General features: G+C 26.6%; 2 protein-coding genes across 3 annotated transcripts; one reads left to right on the forward strand and one right to left on the reverse strand.

Moving 5' to 3' along the window:
- Positions 1–616: 616 nt before the first annotated feature.
- On the reverse strand, positions 617–2,990 carry LOC114189999 (transcription factor MYB14-like). The gene is made up of 3 exons (XM_028078735.2): positions 2,659–2,990; positions 2,299–2,428; positions 617–1,441 (listed from the first exon to the last, which is right to left on the reverse strand). The coding sequence occupies exons 1-3, from the start codon at positions 2,789–2,791 to the stop codon at positions 946–948; spliced, it is 759 nt and encodes a 252-aa protein (XP_027934536.1). The 5' UTR covers positions 2,792–2,990; the 3' UTR covers positions 617–945.
- An 11,120-nt stretch (positions 2,991–14,110) lies between these two features.
- LOC114191000 (cryptochrome-1-like) lies at positions 14,111–18,389 on the forward strand. 2 transcript variants are annotated; one of them, XM_028080114.2, is made up of 5 exons: positions 14,111–15,197; positions 15,598–15,819; positions 16,060–16,766; positions 17,261–17,894; positions 18,253–18,389. In XM_028080114.2, the coding sequence occupies exons 1-5, from the start codon at positions 14,888–14,890 to the stop codon at positions 18,267–18,269; spliced, it is 1,890 nt and encodes a 629-aa protein (XP_027935915.1). In that variant the 5' UTR covers positions 14,111–14,887; the 3' UTR covers positions 18,270–18,389. The 2 variants fall into 2 exon arrangements, with proteins under 2 accessions (XP_027935915.1, XP_085532334.1); XM_085676208.1 differs by having other exon boundaries at positions 14,916–15,197; positions 15,508–15,819.
- Positions 18,390–20,949: the final 2,560 nt, after the last annotated feature.

Genomic DNA, 20,949 nt, shown 5'->3' on the forward strand with positions numbered 1-20,949 from the left:
CTAATCAATTAAAAATTTAAAAAATATTTTATATGATTAAATATGCTTTAATATTAATTTATACGTATATTAAAAAATTAAAAAATTAAAAATTTGAAAATAAATTAAAAAAATTAAAAAGAAAATGACGGGGTAACCTAACCAACCCATTAACCGGTCAGGGACAGGCCACCTCTAACCATGATATCACTAAAATTCTTTTAACTTCAAATTTGCATTTATTTTTCACTTTGATGTTATCATAAATATTAGTCCATGCATTGCACTTATGTATCTTATAGACTATAATAAAAATTAACAAATTTACCTTTTAACTAATAAAAGATCATTTGTTTAAAAAATATTCTATACTTTTTTTTTTTTTAAGAAAGTCATTTTCTAAGTGTTGTTTTACTTGTCAATCTGAGCAGAGAATGATACAGAGTGATTTTTAAGCATCCATGGGTGACAAAATTTACTTTTCAAAGCAGCCAAAAATAACTTGCAAGTTGCAATTATTTGTTGGACCAATTCAAATTTAATAATTCACATGAGTGAATTAAGTGATGCTCTCAAACATAAATCCAAACAAAAACGACAAGCTCAAAACAAAATAAACAACAAAACACAAGAAGAGTGAAAAAATTGAATACTCCATCACACAATTTTTTGCTATTACAATTTCAATAGCCCTAACTTAATGAAACTTTTTCTGACTAAAACTGAGAGTACTGCACAATATACATAAAAAACAAAGTTAGTGTATGTATATTTTTGCCCTTTTTTTATGCATATATTACATCATAACGCAATATTTTTTTTAACCCTTTACACCAATTTCTTTTCTCAATGAATGACTCTAGATATTCCTTTTAACAGTCAGATATAATTAATTTGCTAATATAATTAATATTGCTTTTAAGTATATTTTTTTTCTATCTGCCAAATTTAATGATGAAAAGTTTATCAGAACTGTGGCAACTCTATTGAGTCTTCTGATCTGATGAATATGTCATACCAAAAATCCATGCCATCATCAAAGTTTGAACCAAAACTGTGTTGTTGGAAAGTTTCCACAGAATTAAATTGTAGTTCATTTGAAATTGTCCAAGAATTTGATGGCATAATCATGGTGGAGCTTTCATCTTCAACTGTTGCCTCTGACCAAAAGCTTTCATCAATAGGAGGCATTGTTGTCTCCTCGGACTCTGTGTCTTCACTCTTGATCATGTTGTTGTTGTTCATGTTTTTGAATGATGAAAAATCACTTGAAGAAGTGCATGCTGATGCTGATGATGATGATGTTAGGGTGCTGGAATTGGAATCAGATCGTTTGATTTTTTGATTGGAAACAACCCTTTTGGTATCTGAATTCAGCAACTTCTTCTTCAAATGAGTGTGCCACACATTCTTAATTTCATTGTCAGTTCTTCCTGGTAGTTTTGCTGCTATTGCTGACCACCTGAAAACAAACCATTATGTTAATAATGTTCTCAGACATGCTAACCTTTTTGCATCAGATTCTTGTTTCAGTTTCTAGGTTAAACTGTTATATATATATATATATATTTGCATGTGTCTGTCTAACATAGATATGTTAGAAGTTGCATGTGATTCGAAAAGAAATGGTATAAATAATAGGACACTAGTATTTTGACACCATATTTTTTTACTATCATTTGATACTGTTGTTTATTATTATTCATTTTTTTTAAATATAAAAATTAACTCTTGTTAAGACTATTTTACTTTTGTAAAAGTTATGAAATGGTCGTGTCAAACAACCTTTTTCTTAACAAGTTAAGGTATATAGACTAAGAATCAGATAAGAGTCTTGATGATCAATGTTTTAAAAGGAAGTAATAAAATAAATGATTTATTAAAATAAACTAAAAAAATGGCTAGGAAATTCATTGAAATTCATTTACAGTAATTTGTTTTTGAGGAATATTAAATTAAGTGATAAAAATCAGTTAATGGATCCATCAATCCTTGATTTTGTATCAAATTGAATGTCTTTCTACATGTATTAATTAACTAATAATTAAGGAATGGACCCAATTTCTTTTTAATTTTATAATCAACATTAATGAAGTTTGCCCCACCACTAAATCTTGATCGTTTCAAAGAAAACAAGAAAGAGATAAGAACCAAACAAAAATTAAAAACGAAATTCACTTTCATGAACAGAATCACACACATTATAGTAATTTCACCATATTATTAACCAATTATTATCATTACTATTATTATATTATTATTGAACTTTGTTTCATAATGCGATTGATCTGAAAGATGAAAGAAGAAATATGAACCCACCTATTTCCCAGCAACTCATGCATCTTGATGATAATCTCTTCTTCTTCACTCGAGAAGTTTCCTCTTTTGATGTCAGGTTTTAAGTAGTTAATCCATCTCAGTCTGCAACTCTTTCCACACCTCAATAGCCCTGAGAATCATACCAGACAACTCAGAATATAAGATCAATGAACACATCATCACAAATCATCAAAAAACTAAAATATACCAACTTAATCATATAAAAAGGTGAATGGAAGCATGCTAATTATTCATCAAAAAGATTGTTTTCTTCAGTTTATCTGTTTTATAACAGTTGAAACATCTACGAGACACAGACACACAGACACGGATATAGACACAGACACAGATATGAAGTACCTGCAAGCTTTGGAAGGGCACGCCAGTTTCCATGGCCATGTTTTTGGATGTAAGAAGTGAGGAGTTGATCTTCGTCTTGAGTCCAAGGACCCTTCTTCAATCCCATCTTTTCACAACAAGGAGCTCTAACCATCTTCAAAACTTGGTGTGGATGTATATGAACACTGAAGAACAATTATAAGTTTTGGTTTTGGTGTTTTACTCTTGTGTGAAGAAGTTTTTGTGCAAGGATTGTTGTTTTTGTGTTCCGAAATATGGGTATTTATACATGGTTTTGATATTGAGCACGCCACTGTTATCAGCCAGAATGGTCCAACGCGAAGACCTAATAAACCATTTTCATATTCAAACCATTCAGGCTTTTGCACCTTCTACGAAATGGAGCACCTCTCACTTTCTCTCTCTATCTGTATATTCAGAAAATCAAATATATATATTTTGGAAATTCTAAATTTTCTATAAATGTTGTTAACATATACAGAATTTAGCTAAATATAAATTCCTGTGTTTCAGATGAGTTCAAAAAGTCACAAACAAGTTAAAAATTGAAATAAATGATAGTTTTATTTTATTTTTTAACCTTTGAGACACATTTTAAGAAGAAAGTTTTGATAAAAAAATATTTATCTTGTATATTTTTTTATGCTTTGCTTTAGTATAATTATGAAAAGTGAGAGTGGGAAAAAAATGTAAAATCATTTTTGAATTACAAAAGAGAAGTAAAATATATATATATATATATTTATTGTTTTAATTGTTTGTTTTCTATGCTATAAGAAAATAAATACTAACTACATAAAAAGCATAATTTGTTATTATATGTATATAAGATATGAAAAAAATTAATAAAATGCTTACAATATAATTAATAACTTTTTTATAATGTTACAAAAAGAGTTTTACGTATATATTATTATTTTTCGTGCTTTTTACATTTTTGTGTTTTTCATTTTTTTAATTCTAATCCTTTCCTTTCGGTCCTTGTAAACAAACACATTCTAAAATTGTAATAGAGTAAATTTTAATAATTGTTGTTGATTTTGTTATGTCTGCTTTTTATCGGAATAATTGCAAATATTTTATTTCAGATGTGAAATGTCTCATTTCCAACACCACAAAGTATATTAAATATCTTATATCGATTACCAATATTTCCAAATTATTATTTGGAGTAATATTTTTACTTTACAAATCCACTTTGTAGGATTATAAGGTAACTCGTAATTAATTTTGGTGTTTAAGTAAGATTAAGGAATAGTTTGAAATTTTCATTTCATGAGTTGAATATTATTCCAAACTCCGTCAAGTATAAGAAATTATGGGTTATATAGGTCTCTTTGTTTGATTGTAAGTGACATTTATTGTGCGGATTCATTTCATCATTTAAAAGTCTAAAATGTTACATCTACTTTGGCACAAAATATATAATACAAATATCATAGCTTATCTTATACTACCATTTTTAGACTTTAATTGACTTCTACTATTTTCATAAAAGTTTTAATATTCTCATTAGTCAATTAAAAATCATGATTAGGGTATAAGATGAGTTATTATAAAAGCTAAAATAAACTTATCATATATTATTAGCTTATATATGATTTTTGTATACTCAACTAAATAAATATACATTATTTATTCTTTCTTTTATACATATATCATATTAAATTTGCATATAAATTTGTACTACTTTTCATAGGTAGTTATAAATTAATTTTCAACTAAATATTCATATAATTAGTACATGAATTTGTAGATTAATAAGAGCTTACTTGACTGTAAAAATTATATTATCTAACTTGATAACTAGACAAGAATCTGCTCCTATGTGTAAAGCACAATCATGTTAAGGGAACATTAAACCAATTTAATCTCCTTATATTGTTATTAAAATCTATAATAAATATGTTTGAATATATGAATTATAATTTTTATTTAAAATTAATAAGTTAACATTAGTTTTTTTTTTGTACTTTTTATGCAATTTCTTATAAATATAATTTTTAGTTGATAAATAAAACCAAAATATGATATATGAATAGGGAAAAATTTGTATTGCCTATTTTTATGTATTTGTATTTGCAATTATCAATAGGAAATTGATAACCATGTATGTAATAATATAGTTGTTTCTGATGGTTAATTTGTTGAGCGTGTAAATTTAGTTTAATAATAAAGTATTGTATTATCGAACTTTCCTTTATATTACATTGAGAGAAATATTTAAGACCTTTGCAGCTTGGCCTAAACACCTCGTTAAGCTTATTTAGAGCTTGCTTTTGATATTGTTTTAGTTATGTTATTACATTTGAAATATGTGATGATACGAGCGTAACATAAGGTAATCAATTCTATTAGATACATATTGTGTGTTAGGAATAATAATTATGTTTTTGAGGTATTATCTGCTTTGGAGTGTAAAACTCCGTCACAGTTTTGTTTTTAAAAGACATATCAAAGGGACGAGTATTTAAATTGCGTTTGACATCGACTCCTAAATAATGTGAGACTTATTGGATGTATCGGAACAAGACCCCAGTTGAAGGCAAGTGGAGTTGTCATTCCCACATACAGCGCCAATGTTTCGACCACAAGTCCGATAACATCATTAAGAACAACCACCACGTTTCTGATGTATTCTCCGCTCTTGAGTGTGAAGTTTTATCACAGTTTTGTCCTTAAAAAATAGACCAGAGGATGGAGAAAGTATTTAAGCAACACTTGCCTAGACTGAATGTAAAAAATTATTAGGTGAATCAATATTAAAAGAAGTTGAACCCGGATAATTTTGTTTAAATAATTTTAAGTATTTCATATATATATATATATATATATATATATATATATATATATATATATATATATATATATATATATATTCGTTTGATTCTAAATCAATTAAGTGCATCATATTAACATAAAGGACTTGTTTTATTAAATATATAAAATATTATATTAGTTTTTAGACTTTTTGGTTTTCCTTTTCGAAATAAATTATGTTTTAAAATTCTTGACCTTAACATACTTATTTAGAATTGATTTTTTAAAATTCTTCCATTATAGTTAAACATTTTATACTTTAACTATAAAATGATGTTGAATATATTGTTTATTGTTGATTCTGAAAAAAAAAATCGTCTCTGCAGAAATTATGTTATATTAAAGATTCAGTTACATACTCAATATTATGCTCACTCAAACGGATATCCCACATGCCTAGATATACCAACTTTTGCTTAAACCAATAATTTAAGTCACTAGAAAATTCTTAGAAACCAATTTTTAGAGATTCAATTTAATCAATAACTAATTTAAATAATAATTTATAGATTAAAAATTATTGATATCCAAAAAAAAGAGTCTATATTATATATAAAATATTATATTTGGTTTACTTATAACTAAATTGACTTCAAACAATACCTAACAGGATTTTAGGTACCAAGAAATTAATGACACTAACTAATTGATAACTAACGCAATAATAGCTTCTAAGTTATAAGTCACAAACCAAGAGGAATCTATTGTTAACTATTTATAAAACAAAAAAAATTATTAATTATTAAAATAATTATTATTATAAATAAAAAATTATAATTGTTCTATAAAGTTATTTACTGAGAATTTGGTTATCAAAGTAATTAAATTATAAATTGGTCAATAAATATTAGTTATTAAGGTTTTGAGTACAAATTTTAAATTAGTCTCTTATTAATGAGTAACAATTTAACGATTAATTATACTTTTATATTTATAATATTGATTATTTTAATAATCAATAATTTTCTATATTATAAATTGGTATCTAAATGGGTTACTACATTACCTACCAATTTTTATTACTAAAATTGATTATAAATCTAAAAGTTTTTTGATAATAAACCAAATATAATTTTTTATTTATAATATAAACTATTTTAAATATCAATAATTTATGAATTGATATCTGAATTAGTTAGTGTACTAATTATTATTTTTTTCTCTAAAACTAATCGTCATTTAATATTTTTTTTTCTTTATTAAGGTTTAACGTGATTAAACTATAATGTTATTCTTATTAAATAAAATTGTTCTTGTTGTTCTTATATACCTAATTAATTAGTCAATTGTCTTGAAAAATTCCACACGATTATTTCTAATGAAAATAAAAATACATAACAAAACTATTTCAACCTTTTTTTTATATATATATATATATATAACTAAAAAACAGAGGCTAGACAGAATGAATCAACTTTTTTTCATGAGCTGTTGAATGTTTTGCTTTATCCATGCATAAGACAAACGACAGGCTTGCACTCTTAGATATTATAACCTAATTTTGAACTCACGTGCCTTCATTTCTGTTGCCACTATTACAACTTGTCCATTTGAATTTTGCAGTCTCTTTCAGACCAAATCCTATGCAAACATTTTAAATTAAGATCGACAAATACAAAACCTTAATATTCTTGAACAAAATTTTTTGGGTTAAATATGTTTTTTTTTTCCTTAACTTTCAGTGAATTTTAAAATTAGTTCATTTTAAAATTTTGGACCAATTTAATCATTCATCTTTTAAAATACATGAATTTAGTCATTTTAATCAAATTTTGTTAAGTTTATTTGACATTTCAAATGCGTTTCGTAATTGTATTTGACTTAACATTAAAACAAAAATGTGTCAATTAATATAAAAAACTCAAATACAATCCTGAAATACGTACGAAACATCAAATAAACCTAACAAAATTTGATTAAAATAACTAAATCCACATATTTCATAAGATGAATAACTAAATTGGTTCAAAGTTTCGAAATGGACTAATTTCAAAATTCACTAAAAATTAAAGGATCAAAATCATATTTAACCTAAAATTTTAAGTGTGTGAAGCTATTTTGTAGTTTTTTTAGTACTTTTATAACCTTGTGTTGGCCATGCATTAATTAATATTATTTTTTGCCCACCGTTTAAATTGCATCAACTTGAAGAGCTATTAAAATCTATATTGCAACTTTGAATAGTTTATAATTAATTTTTAACCTTATTCAGAATAATGTGGATAGAGAAGTGTATATACAAGCATGAACATGTGCTTAGGATATTCATTATAAAAACAAAGATGTGACAAACAATAAAGTCAGAAAAAGAATGCATAAAAGAATATAATATGTTACTCAAGATCTTGTAACTTATATCGAGCAACTATAAACATGTTATTATTAGAATTAAGAATTTTACATTAACTATGAATCAAAAAGTTAAGAAACGTGTATAAGATAAAAAATTTACAAATCAATTTTTGTAAAATTTTAAATTAAAAATGGTCTCACAATATTTTATAAATTATTCATAATTTATTAGTGTTATAATTTTACAACTTTTTCCTTTTAATGAGACTTGTTCCGGCAATAACTTTATATTGCTTAGAAATTAAAACTAAAAACATTTTAAATACTCCTCATTCATTTAACTTTCCAAAAAAAAAAAATTAAGTAAAAAAATCATAACTAAACTTTTGTAATACTATATTTTGACACTTCTAAATTTTTTATCTCTAGAATGAGTAACTAACATAAATTTAAAAGAAGATTTTTAGGCTCAAAATCAAATTTTATTTATTTCATAGAGATTAAATAATAGTTACAAATTTTAGAAAAATGAAAAAAAATTTATAAAAATTCACCTATTTTATAGATACTAAAACGAACATTTAAATCCATTAACAAAAGAATAATCTCCAATAGTAATAAGAATGCCTTTTAATTTTTTTATATTTTTATTTAAATTTATTACACATAATTAGTATTTGTATTTTATATAAATTAATATATCTATCTATACATAATGTTTAGTCTATTTTAATAAAATCTTGAAGATAATTTATGAAAACAACTTACTATGTATGTAAAAAAACTTAACCATATATATATATTATATACTTTGAGCATAAAACATTTTATACATAAATGATTACATGATAAACTCTTATTTTATTGACACTTACAATTAAATTGTTTCTTTAACACTTAAGTAGCTTTTCACTATAGATCTTGAACATCAAATAAGACAAACTAGTTTGATGACTACCCTTGCATTGAAAACTAAGAAAAAGTGTATGCCTAACAATCTTTTGCCGTTATTGTGGAAATATTTTGCTGCTTTTTTTCAACATAAAATGTGTTTTAAGAATTTTCTTTTTATAATGAAAATGGTCAAATAGAAAGGAGATTCAATAATTGTTATAATAATATATAATGACATGTTGAGAGTGTTATCATAATTTTCAAATTCTTTAATATGCATGAATTATTTATTTTATGCCGTAACTATCTTCGTTTAAAATTTTACGTCGATTAGAGATAAGACAATTTTATAATATATAAATGAAGTGAACTTCTAACGTGATATCAGAGTCATTGGTAAAAAAAAAAAAAAAACTTATCCTAAACATTTAGGTCTTACTAAAAGTAAGGGTGCTTTATATTTATATTAATACTTGCTATGGGTATAAGTTTTGAATTTTTAATAGTTAGAGTAATGGAAAACTAAAATGGATTGATGCAAATTTGATAGGCACAAATGTTTTACAACATCTTTGTACGTACCTTCTGAAAAGATACAGCATTAAGAAATAATTTAAAAAAAAAGAGCAAAATAATGACTTATTATATTTTTAGTCCTCGTTCTTTAACCTTTACACAGTTTTTATTAAGTGTTAGTTATTCACATTTTGATTTTAAAATTTGTTAACATTTAAAATATAATGTACTAAAACAAAATCTCATTCAATAGTTATTATAGTAAACGTTAGAATAAGTAAAATGGAAGCTGGACGCATTCAATATATATATTGACACCGGAAAATATATAAAATATTTATATAAAAATGAAAAATTAGCTTCGAAATCTATTCATTTTAGTTAAATTATTTACATTTTTCATTCATGAACCTTCGTATATCAATAATTTTCGTGTTATACTTTTTAGTGAGATTTGATTTTAATCATTAAATGGATCAAAACCATTAACGAGTATTAAATTATGATTTTCTTTTTTATAAATAATCTTAAAAAGGGACGGAGAATTCTCTAATAACTGCATTAATTAAACACATCATCATTTGAAATTCCAGTTCCAATAACTGAGTATTTCTTTTTAATTTAAAAATCAAAATTATATTTTTAGAATAGAACTCTCCAAAAAGAATAGTATTTTCATGTTAATAAAAAGTTATGAAAAACAAAACAGAGAATTATATCAATTTTGACCATTTTCCCAACATCCGTAAACAATTCTCAAAACATATTTGTTGTTTCTTTCTCCAATAGATAGAGACATTCCGTGAAGGAGTTAATTAACCTTTGTCGTTAGCTTTTATTTTTTATTTATTTATTTTGAAGTGCATGCATCTTGAAACGCCCTTAAAATATATTTTATTTTTAGAATTATTAATTTAGACGACCACGTGTATTTGAAAAACAATTAATTTAAAAATCATTATAAAAAAAAAATGTTAGCATGTCTGCTAGATAATTTATTATCCAACAATATTTAAACCTTCAGATATATAAACATGCATATTTCAAGACAACAGTATAAATTTATATACTAAAAAAATAAATAAGCCTTCACATAATAAAATAAACAAAAACATGCAGTGACGATGGGAATTGCAAGAACAAAATTGAGTTTTTTAACAGAACTATTCAAAGAGATTGTTGCAAGTTTGATCTACTTGTGTTTACTACAATTTGGTCAATATTAATTTCAACACATTCAATTAAATGACATCGAATCTTATCATATTAATTAATTATATTAATTAAGGTATTTTTCTAGTAGTAATTATAAAATCCTTTTTACTCTTTCACTTTTGTGTCCCATGATGACTTTAATCTAGTAAATTCAAGAGTAAAGGAATGAGCGTTGGGGGAAAAAAAGTAAATGAGATATTTCATAATTATAGGGAGGTGCAGGAAGAATTTACCTACAATTTGTTCGGCCATTCTTTTTGGGCCGAATGAAATCCAATTAAATTGGGCCATCATTTGCTCTGTTGGTGTTTCTTCTCTTCATGCCATATTACATTATAGCATCTCATAATTAAATTTGAAACTATTTAGTAAGCTACCTACTTTAAAATATTTTTGAATTATACAATCTAAAATTATATTTAAAATTTTTTAATTTGAAATATAATTCTAAATTATTTAATAACAGAAGTATTATAAATTACACATTTTATAAATGTTTTTAATTGCATAATTAATTTATAAATGTTTTCCAATTGTATTATATATTATATAAAAATGTAATTTTTTTTATTCTATAAGTGCCTAATTCGAATATATTGTCTAAAAATTCGTTCTTAATTACCTAATCCGTAAAACACTACTATAATAATTACAAGTCGTATTCTTAATAGAAATTATTTTGAAAACCTACCCAAAAGGTCTTTAACATATTTTGAAAAGATGGAGATTATTTTTATTTAAAAAATGAACAACGTTATTTTAGGGCTTAGCAACGTATTAAAAAGTCTTTTGGCAAGGTAATTACTAATTATGCAATCTTTCTTCCGTGTATGCGCAACTATGATGCAATGATACTTTAATTTGAGTAATGTATTCATGTCTGACACGTATTGTGTTCAATATTTTAGGATATTTTATCAATACTTATTAATGAAATATCTAATTTATAACGTCATAATATACTACAAGAAAATATTTGAAATTATAATCAAATTTAGTGACAAAAAATAATTAGTCATTATATAGTGACCAAATTGACAATTAAAATAATTTCAAAAAATTATAATTGGTCTTTAAATTGATATTTAGAATAGTTTCAATTATGAATTAGTTTCTAAATTGGTCATTAACATTAGCTATTAGATTTTGACTACAAAAATAACTGGTCTCTAATTAAGAAATTTGGATTCACACAATAACAATCATATAATTATTATATTTTTTAAGAATTATCGTACATGTTTTAATATTCATATATTACGTATTGTATCTTATTATTTTGAAAATAAACGTATCGACATATCGGATACGTGTCGTATCCGATAAACATATCATATCTATGTTTTTTGATTTTTATTTATTTTATTTAGACCCTGAATATGGCAATAATTTTGTGCCTTGTATCGTGGATCACAGGATCAAGATTTTGACGTGTTTCATAACTTTATTTTCCAGTTAATTGCTTTGACTCTGTAATTATTATAGTTTGAAAGGTCGAAATTGCAGAGATGATTTTGTCAAAACTACCATAGATTTAATTTAAAGCTTGGTTTTTAATGAGCTTTTGGATCATTTTCAGGAGTTTACTTGAAGTAAATTCATTTGAGTTTAATATATTACTGTATACAACAGAAATATATTCTTTATATTTAATAGAGCTGTATATAAAAAAAAAATTGAAATAAAGTTTTGATAAATGTATTAGTTAGTCTATGTGTGTCTCTCAAATGTCTTCTTTTGGATTGAAAAAAATAATAACAATTAATCAAATTTTGCAATTAATTTTTTTTTTTTGTGGACTATATTTATGCACATTTAAAACAAGGAGCTTAAGGCATGTGACTTGTTCTCCTTCATGTTTTCTTGCTGATTCAAAACATAATTAATGTCTTCTTCTTTTCTTGGTTTTGTTTGTTTGATTCATTTGTTATTCTTTTTCTTCATTGAATTTGTATGAAGGAATGCAATTAAATATAAAAATGAAAGAATTATTCTCTGTTGAGTTTTTTTTTCTGTTTTTTACTGAACATTTAAACACACTATTTCGATATTTTAAAAATAATTTTAATATATTTTAAAATTTAAAATTAATGGTCATCCGTGTATTTTGAAGACAAAAACAAAAAATAACAGACAAGAATCAGTAAAGAATCCAAATTCTCTCAAAATATAATCGACCTTGCAATTAAACTGATATTAATTAATGTTACTGTAGTTTAGTTGAATAATTTTTGAATTGGAACTTAAGAATTGCAAACACATGATTCTTATAAAAGTAACATTTTTAGGTTATAGAACATTTATTAAAGGAACATTTGTTTGTGATTTGGAAAAACAGGGAAGTTGATTTATTTTTCAAACAGAAAAAGCAAAACATAGGAAGGATACCAAAGTCAAACACAATTTAAATCAGGGAAATTAATTAAACTTTTGAAATATTTGAAGTTACTCAATTAAGTCTAAATGTTAAGTTGATTAATGTTTGATGCCTTTATATTTTTCCAAAAATATAATAATATAACAATAATATGTCCATTAGCAAATTGATTTTAATCATTTCAGTGATACTATTATAAAAAAGAAATCACATGTTCTCAAATAAATTGTTTAACATTTTTGTAATATGATTTAGATATAATCAAGTTTCAAATTTCTCATAAATTTGATTATTTTAAATTAGATATTTATTGATTTTTTTTATTGGCTGCTTAAATTAAAAATTTTATATTTTTTAATTGGATTTTTCTGTTTGATGTAGTTGATATTTTTTTTCATATATTAAAAATTATGAGATTTTCTAATTTACACAAAAGAATATTATAATTAATGCAAAACAGTATATGACTTTTATTGCTTTATATTAAAACAATAATATTTTTTTTACTTAATATTAATAATCAAATCTTAATATTTTAACATAAGAAGACAACAAAACAATAAGAGAAGTTTTTATACAAATTTTACATCTATCGTTTTATTTTTAATTTTTTTTTCAAAGAAACATTTTCTTGCTGATGTCGGTAGATGCCAACAAACTTGTGAATGATTGGTAGAAAAAAAAATGTTACTATATAAAGTTAGGTAATACTATTAAATAATATAAAAATCATATCACTTATATTAATTTATTTTTTTCACCTCGGATTTTTTTTTCATTTTCTTAAAAATTTGGATTCTTTATTAATTTTTTTATATTATTTATCTATATACTGATTATCATTAATTTTAATTTTTTAAAATATATTTAAAATATTAACATAATATATTTCTAACACTAAATAGAATAATATATTTCTTAGACCATGTAAAAAAGTACAAGATTTTAAACATGGACAATAATATTTTAATTTACTTTTTTTTTATTCATTTTTAACCATCACTTCAATCACTATTAAATCATCATATCATTAAAAAGAATTAAAATGAATGATAATCGGAGTATTAGGTTAAAGATGAGTAAAAAACGATAGATTAAAATATTATTTTTTTATGATATTTAAGAATGTTTTTCCTGTTGTTTTACCACGTTAGGAAATTACATGGCACGTGTGATGTGTCTGTGAGGCATTATGACCAGCGTCCTTCAATGTGTTCTATCACACGTGATCCACACACATAGACTTTGGTGGGATCCTCACCTTACAAATTTTGGAAAAAGACAATTTCATGATTCAATAACTTTTGACTTTTTGCTAATCCATATTATAGTCTACCTCACTGGGTAAGCCTAATTCACACTAAATTAGTTTTGATTTGCTCCTTCAATGAATGACCCTTCAACAAAACTTCATCATGGCTTGGTAAACGCTGAACATCTACCTCATAAGTTTTGAATTGGGTTTGTTTGTGGCTGGAATTCAACAGCTTTTATCAATTACTCATCTTTTTTTGGCTCTGTGGTTTCTGAATATGCAGTCTTTCTTGTTTTGTTGTTCTTGATTTTGAGGTGAACCGTGCTATTTATGCCCCAGAGCCTTCTTATTGATCTTTAGTCTCTTTTGGTTAGTGATTGGAGCTTTTTTTCCCATTTACACGTTTTTATCATTGGTGGGGTTTGAAATTTGGATTGATGAGTGTGTGAGTGTGAGACATGTGGGGAAATATTTCTGAGTTGAATTTAGGTTGCATGAAATACAGAAAACAAAGAGGCAAAGAAGTTGCAATTGAAGATTAGATAAGATAATCAACCCGTTGGTCTCATATCTTCAAAGTCAAGTCCTTTTTTGACAGTGATTTGAGCTGTGTGGTGCTGATTCTATAAATAGCTTTGTGTTATTGAGAAAATTCCAGATCGAAGTTTTACAGCCATTGCCAGGGTCTTCAGCTGCTCTGAGCTGTGTTGTGCTGGTAAGAATATTCAATAGGAAAGCACAAAGTTTTAAAGGTGAGCAATTTGCTTTTTTGTGTGTAGAAGGAAGCTTGAGGTGAAGTAATTGTAGTTTGATGAGGGTTAAGGCTTTGGCTTTGGCATGTGAAATGTGAAGAATCCTTTATGGGTATGAACAAGACTATTGTTTGGTTTAGGAGGGACCTTAGAATTGAGGACAATCCTGCATTAGCTGCTGCTGCAAGGGAAGGTTCTGTCTTCCCTGTCTATATTTGGTGCCCCAAAGATGAAGGGCAGTTTTATCCTGGCCGAGTGTCAAGGTGGTGGCTGAAACATTCTCTTGCTCAGTTGGATAATTCGTTGAAATCACTTGGAGCTGAACTTGTGCTGATCAAAACTGATAGTACTCTTGAGGCTCTTTTGGAATGTGCAAATGCAATTCAAGCAACAAAAGTAGTGTTTAACCATCTCTATGGTAAGTGTTGCTGTCCAACAAGATATAGCTTTTTACAGAGTTACTTTGTTTGTTAAAGGTGCTTGCCATATCAGTATTGCTTCATAGTGTTACGTATTTTGATGTTATTAAAATATTTGAAAACCCAAAAGTTGAGGAAGCAAGTAGGTTTCTACTAAAATATTGAATTTTCTCAATGGCAAGATTCACTTAATGGATCACATAATACCATTATATTTGGTTAAATTCCACATTCTGAAGGATTATTTACCATGAGACTGCTATTAACAATTTATCTTGAAACTTCATATGATGTGGTAAACATTGATAGGAGTGCTTCATACTGAGCAAGAAAAAAAAACATTATGAGCTATCTCTTCAAAGTACAATGCTAGATATATGCTCGCTATTCTTTTGTCAGATCCAGTTTCTCTTGTTCGTGATCACAACATCAAAGAAAAACTAGTGAAACATGGTATAGGCGTGCAAAGCTACAATGGGGATTTGTTGTTTGAGCCGTGGAATATATATGACGAGAGTGGACATGCTTTTACAGCTTTTGATCCCTTTTGGAACAAATGTTTGCAAATGCAAATGCAAGCTTTGTCATCTATTCCTTCTTGTCAACTAAACCTAGCTGAAGGTATCACTTTAATCAAGCTACTGTGATTTTATTGTTTCTTGAAAATATGATAATTGATATCAGGAGTTTAGATATTAAAATCAATGAGAACATATCATAACTGCTTGTGACAACAAACATCTAAGTGATGATGTTTTTCTGTTCCTATACCATTCTGTCTTCATATTGAAATACAATTGTACACATAAAAAAAAAGAAGTTTCAGATTATAATTTGTTTATCTTGTTCTCCTAATGACAGGCAAAGTTGGGAAATGTTCAATTGAAGAACTGGGTCTCGAGGATGAATCAGAGAAATCCAGCAATGCATTATTAGGAAGAGCATGGTATCCAGGTTGGAACAAGACTGAGAAGGCTTTAAGAGAATTTGTTGAACAGCACCTACTTCACTACTCCAAAAAAAGGTTAAAGGTTGGTGGGGACTCCACTTCACTCTTGTCACCATATATTCATTTTGGAGAACTGAGTGTGAGGAAAGTTTTTCAGTTGGTGCGTGCCAAGCAGATATTATGGGCAAATGAAGGAAACAATGCTGGTGAAGAGAGTGTAACTCTTTTTCTCAGGGCTATTGGACTTAGAGAGTACTCACGTTATGTTTGTTTCAATTTCCCATTCACATTAGAGAAGCCACTTCTTGGGAACTTGGCATATTTTCCTTGGGAAACTGATCCTGATAAATTTAAGGCTTGGAGACAAGGTAGAACTGGTTATCCTCTGGTTGATGCAGGAATGAGAGAACTTTGGGCAACAGGGTGGATACACAACAAAATAAGAGTCATAGTTTCTAGCTTTGCAGTGAAAATGTTGCTCATACCATGGAGATGGGGAATGAAATACTTCTGGGACACACTTTTGGATGCAGACCTTGAAAGTGACATCCTGGGCTGGCAGTATATCTCAGGTTGCTTACCTGATGGCCACAAGCTTGAGCGCTTGGATGATCCTGCGGTATGTCATGTTTTCTTGTAAATTTTTAACATTTTCTTTGTGATAGTAGGTTGCAACTATCTGAGATTCATAATTTATATTCATTTTTGTGCTTGTATGATCAACACAATCTATACAATATCTCAGAATTTGTTGTTGTATTTGATTTTGCTGAAGTGAAGTTTCTTTCCTTTTTTTCCACTTTACCTTGTTTTCTTTGCTTCCTCATGTGTCAACATTCAAAATCTGAGTTTGACTAGACAAATTACTTCCTAGATTTAGTTTCAGATTTTCTTTAATGCATTTGGTATCTGTAGAAAATTTTCTGTTCATATGTACTTAAAGATTTTTGAAGTGACTATATCTGGTTTTATATTAAGATAAACAACAAGATCCTTTTATGGTTGAAATATACATAACAAGCAGAAAATACTACTCACTCAAAGCATTGGAAAATCCTAACACATTAAAGCTAGCACTAGAACTTTTCTAATTTTTTATCACTTTGGGAACAGATTCATGGGGCTAAATTTGATCCAGAAGGAGAGTATGTACGTCAATGGCTTCCTGAGTTGGCAAGAATGCCAGCTGAGTGGATTCACCATCCTTGGAATGCACCCCTTACTGTGCTAAGAGCATCAGGAGTTGAGTTGGGACAAAACTATCCAAAACCAATCATTGACATAGATGTGGCAAGAGAACAGTTGACAGAAGCCATATTCAAGATGTGGGAAAATGAGGCAGCTTCAAAAGGGTCTGGTTCAGAAGGAAGACATGAAGTTGTTGATGAAAGTGAAAATTTGGCCATTCCAAAAGTTTTCTTGAAGAACAAGGCTCCACCGGCCAACTCTTCATCTAATGATCAGAAGGTGCCAACACTTCACCAACCCCAGAATGATCCTCCTAATAGAAAGAGATTAAAATGTTCTGCAGAGATCAATCATAAGCAGAACAGTTCACAAAACCATAGCAAGGATACTGGAGTGTCAAGCATTGATCAAGAGGTTTCCTCCACAGCTGAATCTTCATGCATGAGGCAGAGTTCAAGCACTCATTCGTTCTCTGTCCCGCAACAGTGTTCCTCATCTTCCAATATGAGGTGCTCATGGCAAGATCAGCTTGACATGGAAACCAGTTCAAGCAAAGATGGTAAGTATACAACTATATTTGCAAGGGTCTAAGGAGTTCCTCATGAACATTTAGTACACTACTAAAGGTTTTCACTTTAAAAAAGCAAATATTAAACTATTTCTGTTTTTTTATACAGTAATGTCTTTTTAATATATAATTTCAACTCTCAGATTCTTAACCAGTACCATGAAGATACTGGTGATTAGTGTTTGTGATATTTCCAAAGTGTAAAAGAAGTTAAAAGACAGTTTTAAACAAAGAGCATTAAGCATGTTCAGTAGTTCATGAAAGCTTCTAAACTATTCGGACTTGTACTATTTCTTGGGGAAAAGTGTTTCTATTGGTATGCTGCTAATAGTTAATAATTGCAATGCAGGAGCTTTGGGAGGATGATGCTGCTTGTAATCATAAATGTAGAATATAGTATTAGTTACACTTCTCACCAGGGAAAACAAAAGTGCCATATTTAAGTTTTATTGTATAATGTTTTCAGTTTATGTTTACTTTTCTATATCTCCTATCTCATTAATGCATGCATGCTTAATTTCAATAAAGGCTTAAAGATCTTGAAATCCAAATAGAATAACACAGGATTGAAACATCAGACAAACATATTTACCTGATCACTTTGGAAGGGTAAAAGTATATACCTATCTCATCTCTTGTTTTGTTCTTTATGATGACTTATCAGAATTTGTTAAGTTCTAAAGGTTTATTTTAATAAACTTTTCCACAACTAATGCTCGAAGAAGGAAAAATTGAATAAACTTTCCCATAATGAGTTAAAGTTGGTTTTTGCATTAACTATTGTTGGAGATGCATGCTCAAACTCAGGATTTTCTTTGTCTACCCTCTAGTTCCTTAGGATTGTACTGATATAAACTGTTGTTCAGCATTTGCTTTAGTTGCTAATTATGTATCTCTTACAGCTATATGATTCGTCATGTGTCTTCAAAGTCCTACATCAACTAGAGATAAGATCAATTTATAATATATAAGTGGGTACAATCCTCACTTTACAAGTCGGTTTTGTGGAATTGAGTTAGGTTTAAAGTCGACTTCTAACAATGAGACGATTGGTAAGGTGTGCATGTATACTGAAGAAACCATTATGCTCATAAACAAGTTCTGTGGGTTTCAACTATGTTGCAGTTAGCACTTCAAAGAAACTATTTTGATAAACATATGTTTCTCGTACTCATTTTATGTACAGTCTTTTTTTTTTTTTAAATCTAAATGAATCTAAATTATACACTAACCAAAAATAAAGAAAGTTGCAGATTTTATAAAAAATAACATTCATAAACTTCTTGTTTTAAAATTTTAAATTAAATATAATGTCAATTATTTATGTAGATTGAACTTGTGTTTTATTAATATTGTGTCTAATTTTCTTTCAAAAGACCCATAAAAAACTCACAAATGGCAATTAAGAATATTCATTTAATTTGGTTGAATAACTATATATATATATATATATATATATATATATATATAACGTTTTTGGTGTTCACACTTTTATTTTTCAAATGTATTCCTTACATAATTATTTTTTTAAAATTAAAATAATTATTTTATCACATATATGATTTTCTTTTAAATTTAACTATTTTTTATTTGAATTTTTTTATAAATTTAACCATATTTTATTTTAAGAAATTAGGTACAAAATAAATAAAAATTACCTACAATAAAATTATAAAAATTATCTGTATTTAATTTTTTAATTGTAATAATAACAATGATAATGCCATTATTAATTTTTATTATTATAAAAAAATAACACATATACGTGTGTTTTCATTAATAGTCATTAATAATAATATCAACCACATAAAAAAAACATATGTAGACGACTTTTTGAAAATTTATAAAAGTCATATGTAAAAGTTTATATAAATTAATTTATTTATAAGTTAATTTTCTTTTGTGTATTATTTTTTAATTTTTGTGGAGAAATTTATCCAAACAATAATGTTCCTCAAGTCTAACGAAAATTCCATTAATATATACGTAAACTTCATAATATTTAAATTCTTACTTTGGTGATGTCGTGGCAACTACTGGTTGTTTCTTTCTTCGTGTTCTGATATACAAAAAATAACTATAATAAAGTGTAATGAGAAAAATAACTTTCTAAAATCCATACATTTTTCTTTTGGGAAAATGTTTTCCAAAATTTGTTATAAAAATTTTGTGTTACTCATCTCTGACATGAAAAATTATACTTTTGTAATATCATTGGAATTGACTTTTAATAATTCTGGATTAATTAATTGTAAGTTACAATGAGTTCATTAATTGTTCACAATCTGTAAGTAATTGAGTTGTCATGCTTACGATAATTTAGTTACTTGATTATTTTGATTTAGTTTTTTTATAAATTATTAATAAATAATTAAATTGTTTATTCGAATGTCAATTCCTATAAAAGCAATATTTTATTCAACCAATTGCACAATATTTCCACCGTTGACATTTGACTTTGCAAAAGTTAACAAGTGGAACACCTTATGCTATACCATTACTAAGTTTATATGTATCCTCTAAATAAATTATAATATTTATATTGAATAAATACATATTGTGAATATATTATTAATCTTACGCTATTAGTTCACTAAAACTCTAATTTCTCACAGCGTTTGTGAAGTTATATCCTTTTTAATACTTTTGAATTATACTTTGATTATATTATGATTGTTTTTATGAATTTTTGAATGCATTGGTAATGAGTAGAGGTGTCAAATCTCTAACAAATTATGTTATTTTATTTTTTAAAAGTCCATATTTTAAGAATAATATGCCACTAAAATCTCAAAAAACTAAGTCAAATGTAAAATAAAAAAGTTTATTTGATAATAAATATTTTAGTGTCCTAAATAGATTTGTCTAGTTACCAAACCAAGTAATTTCTGAGTTTAGATTCTTTACTTGTTTTCTGGTATTGTTCTCTACTGAACATCAAAAATACATTGTGTTGACGTTTTAAATATTTTTTTAACATATTTTAAAATGTCAAAATTAATGATAATTAGTATATTATGAATACACAGTAAAAAAAACAACACAA

This window comes from Vigna unguiculata, chromosome 7 (genome assembly GCF_037176805.1).
Source record: "Vigna unguiculata cultivar grain cowpea cultivar isolate G323 ecotype 2 chromosome 7, ASM3717680v1, whole genome shotgun sequence".
Classification (NCBI taxonomy): Eukaryota; Viridiplantae; Streptophyta; class Magnoliopsida; order Fabales; family Fabaceae; genus Vigna; species Vigna unguiculata.